This window comes from Pteropus vampyrus, unplaced genomic scaffold, assembly GCF_000151845.1.
Source record: "Pteropus vampyrus isolate Shadow unplaced genomic scaffold, Pvam_2.0 Scaffold368, whole genome shotgun sequence".
Classification (NCBI taxonomy): domain Eukaryota; kingdom Metazoa; phylum Chordata; class Mammalia; order Chiroptera; family Pteropodidae; genus Pteropus; species Pteropus vampyrus.
The window spans coordinates 836635-844050 of record NW_011889149.1 but is presented as its reverse complement, the minus strand read 5'-3'; the positions used below and the strand labels follow the sequence as shown (position 1 = coordinate 844050).

The window sequence follows — 7416 nt, the reverse complement described above, 5'->3', positions numbered from 1 at the left end:
AGGAGGATACAAGGGCACAGGACACAGGCCTGCTCTGTCCCTTAGTGTCACACCTTCCACTTTGTGTTCCTGGCAGATATCCCATCCACATTCCACGGGAAGGCTGCTATGGGGACAAAGACGAGTTTCCCGGTGTGAGAACCTATGGCATCCGAGACACCAATGAGACCTATGATGTGTACTGCTTCGCCGAGGAGATGGAGGGTGAGGCCACCCCGCCCCTTTCCCAGGAGACCCCTTTCCTTCCCCTTCACCCTCCTGACTCTTGAAATCCTGAGGACCTCCTCTGGGGCAGGGCGCTAACCCAGGGCACCACATACTCCACCCTCCCTGCCATGCCCAGTGAGAATGGGGGGGAGGAGTTGGGGAAGGGAGAGTAGGACCTATAGGCCCCAGTGGTCCCAGGCTCCTGCAAACTTTTCAATGCCACCACTGGGCCCAAGAATGTTTGTTGCCTGTCTCTCAGCTGGGAGAGCCCCTCCCAGCCAGGACCCCTGCTGCTCTGAGCATCCATCACTGTCCCAAGGTCCACTGCACCATCAAAGCGTAACCCAACCTTGTCACCTTCACAAAGGACACCCCAGGCCACTCCATGCTGGGCACATCAGAATTATAGATGCCAGGAGAGCTGGCTGTCCATCCACCCTCTCTCAGCTTTCCTACTGCCAGCCCCCAGCCCTGCCCAGGCCATTCCAATGGGCTGGTTTTGGAAGGAACCAACAGGAGGGCTAGCAAGAAGGAACCTAGAATCTTTCTCTGGTTTGTAAAGGGCACTAATTTTAGTCACAATCAGAGCTACCCATTACCCCAGCATGTGGATGACAATCCTTTCCCCATGTGTACCCTTATGTATTCCGGCCTCTGCCACCTCAGCCCCCACCAAGCTCACAGCTTCCTTAGGGCCAGAGAAAAAAAGAGTGACAACCTGGTTCGTTCTGAGGCAGGGACAGTCCCCAGCTTTCTCGCCACTATGGCCCCCTTTCCTCATTCTCAAGTAACAAGTATTTGTGTTCCCATTTTTGGCTAACAGAAGACAAATACAATGGCCAATCAGAGCCATCACTGAGCAGAGACAACCAGGGCTATCCCCAGGTTCGATGCCCATTGCCCAACCCCTACCCCTACCCCTGGCATAACCTTGTCAGGTTTTTGGAAATAGTGAAGAGAGCTTACAGGCCCCACTAATGCCCTTGTGGATGCTTCGGGGCCGAGAGACCCCTGCCCTAAGGGATACAGTCTGATGTCTGCTCTTCCATCAGAATTTGAATTTCTTAAAAGGATTGCTTGAGTGGGTGATGCTTATCTCATAGGCATGGCGCCCTAGTGGCGGGCAGTTCCCCAGCAAAGTGAGGAGCAGAGATGCTCTGAGCAGGAATATTTCATCCTGGGCCTGACATTTGCCCTATGCTTTCCCCATGTCCTGGTTATTCGGGCAGCTTCTTTCTTGGTCCCCCTGTTTGAGGAAATCGATGTTACCCTGCCCAAAAGCCCATAGGAAGTGGAGGGCAGGATCTGAGATACAGGTACACGAGGTACCTCCCTGGGGACACAGGGCAGTGAGTGGAAGATCTTTACCCTGCTGGCTGTGTCCTTCACAGGTGAGGTCTTTTATGCGACGTCTCCAGAGAAGTTCACCTTCCAGGAGGCCGCCAATGAATGCCGGCGGCTGGGCGCCCGGCTGGCCACCACGGGCCAGCTGTACCTGGCCTGGCAGAGCGGCATGGACATGTGCAGTGCTGGCTGGCTGGCCGACCGCAGCGTGCGCTACCCCATCTCCAAGGCCCGGCCCAACTGTGGGGGCAACCTCCTAGGTGTGAGGACTGTCTATCTGCACGCCAACCAGACAGGCTACCCGGACCCCTCATCTCGCTACGACGCCATCTGCTACACAGGTGCGGCTGGGGCTGGAGGCCGGAAGGGGGCTCACGCCACCGTAATCGTGGCCCAGAGGAAGAGATCTTAGAATAGGCGGCTGGTTTTTACCTCTTCACGGGGCCACTGAGTTTTAGCACCCCCTTTTCCACTGGTTTCTACGAGAGCTAATTCAGAGTTGCTGGAGGCTGCAGTATTTGCAGCCTCGTCTTGCCCGCCCAGAACGAGGTTAAAAGGATGAGTTTAGAGTCTGTGTTTTCTCTGGCTTGAATCCCAGTCCTGCCACCTGCTCCTGTGTAACCATTAGAAAGACAAGGCCCTGAGCCTCACTTTTCTCATCTGTCAGTTGGGGAGCTGGCACCACATGGAAAATGGTGGGGCCTGATAGGAGACCACACCCCCACAGGAGCACTGTTATCTGCCCTTGAGAGTGAATGCACTTACATTGAATGCGCCAAAGTGTTTTTGAAAAGAATGGGGGAAAAGTTTTGACAGGCACTTTGTTTTGAAAATTGAGACTAAAACTTTTTCAAGTAAGCTTTTTATCTTCTACTTTACACAATCTGGGCTATAATTATGATTAAGTGCTAGTTCTTAGAGGGGCAAAAAAAAGCAATATGAAGTTGCATCAATTTTATGATAAAATTGGTGACGGCACAGTGGCCTAGCTCGTTTCATATTCGGCTTTCACGGTTGGATCTTACAGGAAGAGGGTTACTTTTGCAAAAATAATTAGGATTTCTCCCAAAGCCTCTCTCGCCCTTTCAATATTCTAACCACTCTTTTTGAAGACATGACACCCTCGTGGATTTTCTCTTTATAACTAGCTGGTTTCTGCCAGACCCTCACCTTTTCGGGCCTGACGCAGGTAGTTCTCTCATGTTTCATCCGTTTCGTGAGCCCCTGCATCTTTGGTGAGATTTTTCAGTTTCCCTTTGTATCTGATTTACATTGTCCCATCGACTGGTTACAACATCAGATGGTCAACAAGGGGCTCAAGGGATAAGTGAGGAGGCGGCTGGCATTGATCAGGGAAGAATGTTGGAGCAGGACTGGTTTTATTGGCAGTGAGCTGATGGGTCGACGTCTTGTGCTACGATGACTTGGCGTTCTTTTGCAATCTGGAACCCGTGGAGACCCCTGTCATGACTAGTCGAATAGAAGAGGACCCCACAAGGGGCCCAGCAAAGTGCCAGGCACACGGCAGGTGTTTTCCTTTCCTAGCAGGGGAGGAGTGGAGCCGGTCAGTGCTCACCTCCCTCGAGCCAGCCCCAGGCTGAGTGGCTAAAGCTTGTCTTTGTCCCTGTTCCAGGTGAAGACTTTGTGGACATCCCAGAAAACTTCTTTGGGGTGGGCGGTGAAGAGGACATCACTGTCCAGACAGTGACCTGGCCTGATGTGGAGCTGCCCCTGTCCCGGAACGTCACAGAGGGCGAAGCCCAAGGCAACGTGATCTTGACCATGAAGCCCATCTTTCACGGCTCCCCGACTGCCCTGGAGCCTGAGGAACCCTTCACATTGGCCCCCGACATGGAGGCCACTGCCATCCCTGAGGCCGAGAGTGGGACTGAAGAGGCCACTGGGCCCTGGGCCTTTCCTGAGGAGTCCACACCTGGCCTGGGCCCCGCCACGGCTTTTACCAGCGAGGACCACGTCGTGCAGGTGACTGCAGCCCCAGGTGCAGCTGAGGTCCCTGGGCGGCCACGATTGCCCGGAGGTAAGTGCCCACTCCTCACGGGGCTACATGGAGCAGTGTGGGGGTGGAGGGGGAGCATATACCGAGAACTTGGTCTGGGGGTCTATGCCTTCATCTTGACCTGGACCTGGGACAAGCCTCTCTCTACTCAAACTTGGCTCTCCTTGTTTGTACAACAAAGGGGACAGGCCAGACCAGTGACGTTCACCCTCTTTTGCCGCAAAGCATTTCCTTCAGATGAAGTCGTGGGTGGTAACGTGTGTGTGTGTGTGTGTGTGTGTGTGTGCGCGCGCGTGTGTGCGCGTGTGTATCAGGCAGATACAGGGGTCTAGGCGAAGTGGAATGGAGAACCGGGGCTTTTCGGTCCAGGGCCTTCCTCGCCCAGTCGGGCATCTCCACAGAATAGAGCCACTTGAGCGTACTGGGCGGCTCTCCAGGACAGGGGTTCGAAAATTACATACAATCTGCAGGCTAAATGCAGCTTGCCACCTGCTTTCATACAGCCCGTAAGCTAAGAATGATATGTATATGTTTAAATAGTTGGGGAAAGGGAGTTGTAAGAAGAAGGAAATTTTCTGGCATAATAAAAATCGTAAATCATTTAAGTTTCATTGTCCACATTGGCTGGGAATGGGATCAGAAGCAGGGAAGGAAGGAGGGGATGAAGGGAGGTCATTTCTCAAGGGGCCAGAGCTCCCTTGGGGCCCACGAAGCCTCGAGAACCCAGCACCAGGGGCACCGGCATGGGGGCACCCGGTCCATGTCCTGAGTCTACCATGTGTCTCCTTCCTTCCCCGTCCTCCTGCCAGGAGTCGTGTTCCACTACCGCCCGGGCTCTGCCCGCTACTCACTGACCTACGAGGAGGCGCGGCAGGCCTGCCTGCGCACCGGAGCGGTCATTGCCTCGCCCGAGCAGCTGCAGGCCGCCTACGAAGCGGGCTACGAGCAGTGTGACGCCGGCTGGTTGCAGGACCAGACCGTCAGGTGAAGGACCAGCCGGGCTCCCCTCCCAGCCCAAACTCAACCTTGACAGGTCAGGACGGCGGAGCCACATCCTGGCCCGGCGCCCAGCACAGAGCGCACACGCGCTACACTGCGGGTTGATTCATTAATTCATCGGTGACTTCATTAATTCATGGCTGCTCTTAGTTTCTCCCCCAGACCTGAAGCATGTTGGGAGCGGTTAAGGAAGGGCCCTGGGTGACGTTCTGTGTCCTTGGTCATTTCCACCCAATGGACAGAGAGGAAGACCCCGTCCTTTGAGCCCCACCCCCCCAGGTCCCTTCCAGCTTGACCCAGTGCCCTTCCATGCAGTGGGCTCTCTTCTGAAGCTAGGAATCCCCCAGGGTCCCCCAGATCCTTCGCCCAGTATGAGGGGCTCCTTGCTGGTTTGAATGCCACTGGACAACCAAAGACCCTCCCCCAGGGTGGCCTACCAGCCTCACCCTTGGCCCTGCATCCCCCAACCCTGGAACGGGTTCTCATCCGCCCCTCCCACCCTCCTTTGCAGATACCCCATTGTGAGCCCGCGGACCCCGTGTGTGGGCGACAAGGACAGCAGCCCTGGGGTCAGGACGTATGGCGTGCGCCCGCCATCGGAAACCTATGATGTCTACTGCTACGTGGACAAGCTTGAGGGTACAGGCCCTGTTCTTATATTTTGGGCCCCAGATGGGCAGAGGGCTGATAGGGAGACACAAAGGAGAGTGGAAATCCACCACCCTACCCCTGCTGTCACCCAGGAGCCCAGTCAAGAAAGAAGGCCCACCCAGCCCCTCGCTCAGCTCAAGGCCTTCTCTCCTTCCCAGGTGGTTTATATGGATTCCTCCAGCATTGCAGGGAAGCATTAGCTTCTTAAAAAAGCAATGAGTTCTGTGGATAAATATATATATATATATTTTTTTTTATAAACATATATATATATAAATATATATATTTATTTATCCACATTTGCCTCTTGGAGAGTCCCAATGCACGTGAACAAATCAAAGGCTCTGAGAAGTCCTGCAGTAAAAACAAAAGAGAAACCTATTTAACTCTGCTTACCAAGGCATTGCCTAAGCTTACTTAACCACGGATCCTTTATTTTTATTTTATCCCATTTCTTTCATTTCAATTAAAATCACCAAATTACTGTTCCACTGAACCCAATTTTGGAAATGCTGATACTCTGTAAAGATGTCAGCATTGCCACTCGCTCGCCTCAGGACCTGAATAAATTATGTCACCTCTTTAGTCCTCGGTTTCCTCCTCTGTAAAATGGAGCTGAATTATGTTCATATCAAAGGCTTTTTAAAAATATTCAACGTGTATGAAAAGTGCCTGGCACCAAGCAGGTGTTCAGTATATGTGGACTCCCTTCCCCCAGATCTGACAGGCCCCTGGGTAGAGTCTAGGTACTGGGACCCACCCCACAGCAGTGGTTACAAGGCCCGCCCGCTGCCCTTGACGAGTTCACAGGGTGGAGGTGGGGTACAGGTAGGGGCCCCAGCATTCACAGTGCTTGCTGATAAGTGCTGTGATGTAGGGGAGCACAGGAGCATGTGAGCGTGCCCCAGGGGTTCCTCTCTTAGCCAGGGGAGGGGGTGCCTGAGTGTGACTGGAGAATCTAGGAAGGAGGGATGGAGGAAATGCAGAGTACCTAACTCATCTCGGGTAGGCTGCGACTTTGCTGGTTTTAGCACTGAAAGTCCCAACTCCTGGGACATCCCTGTTGGTCACCCCATTTCCCAGTGCCTGAGGAGATCTTAGGGGGAGTGATCAAAGAGAGGCGTTCTTGGGCTGGGCAGGGTCTTTGTGTCAGGGCAGGTGTCCCACCCCAATGAGTAGGGCTGGGGAGTGGGGCGGAGGGAGCCCTTCCCCTGCATGAGCAAGGGCTGCCCTGGCCTTGGGCGGAAAAGGTCACACTGCCACCTGCCTCTGCCCCCAGGGGAGGTGTTCTTTGCCACACGCCAGGAACAGTTCACCTTCCAGGAAGCCCTGGAGTTCTGTGAATCCCAAAATGCCACACTGGCCTCCACGGGCCAGCTCTATGCCGCCTGGAGCCTCGGCCTGGACAAGTGCTATGCTGGCTGGCTGGCCGACGGCAGCCTCCGCTACCCCATAGTCACCCCTCGGCCCGCCTGTGGTGGGGACAAGCCCGGCGTGAGAACCGTCTACCTCTACCCCAACCAGACAGGCCTCCTCGACCCGCTGTCCCGGCACCACGCCTTCTGCTTCCGAGGTATGTGTCCTCACCTCTCCTCCAGCCCCTACTTCTGCTTGGGCAGATGACTCCCCAGGGCTGACCCCTCCTGGCCCCTGTCCACTGTCTCCATCCATTGGAGCCAGGAGGAAAAAGTCAGTTCCTCTGGTGCAGGGGCAGCTCTGGAGCGAGGCTGTAACCCCCAGGTAGATGCACCCATCGGAAGTTTCCCAGAGACAAGTAGAGAGAAGTGAGTAAGAATTCTAAACCCAGGCATACCTGAATTTTCATTGTGACTCTGCTGCTTAGTAGCTGTGTGACCTTGGGCAAGTCCCTTAACCTCTCTGTTCCTCTACTTCATCTATAAAATTGTAGTTCCTACTTCAAAGAGTTGCTGTCAGGATTCGCTGGGATCGTGCATGGAAACACTTGGCATAGTGCCCGGGACATAGTAAATGCTCAGTACGTGTTCTGAGCTTTATTCTCATAAATCAATAGCACATATATGTATACTGTTTTAATTTGTACACCCTTATCAAATTCCCGCTCGTAAATATTTTGGTGACGAGTTTAGTCAAATGATTCTCTTATTCTTCACTAAGCACTAAAAATTCACATTTTAAATCAGCCCATGCTGAGGACACACGCTGCCATATCAACCATC

The 7416-nt window shown here is 53.8% G+C and overlaps 1 protein-coding gene across 1 annotated transcript in view; it reads left to right on the top strand.

Annotated features, from left to right (window-relative positions):
- The window catches only part of ACAN (aggrecan), a 51326-nt gene that overhangs the window by 25954 nt on the left and 17956 nt on the right, over positions 1–7416 (top strand). The window contains exons 5-10 of the mRNA XM_023522998.1: positions 77–204; positions 1599–1892; positions 3185–3589; positions 4378–4552; positions 5079–5206; positions 6498–6791. Of these exons, the coding sequence (XP_023378766.1) occupies positions 77–204; positions 1599–1892; positions 3185–3589; positions 4378–4552; positions 5079–5206; positions 6498–6791 (1424 nt within the window). The remainder of the gene's footprint in view (positions 1–76; positions 205–1598; positions 1893–3184; positions 3590–4377; positions 4553–5078; positions 5207–6497; positions 6792–7416) is intronic.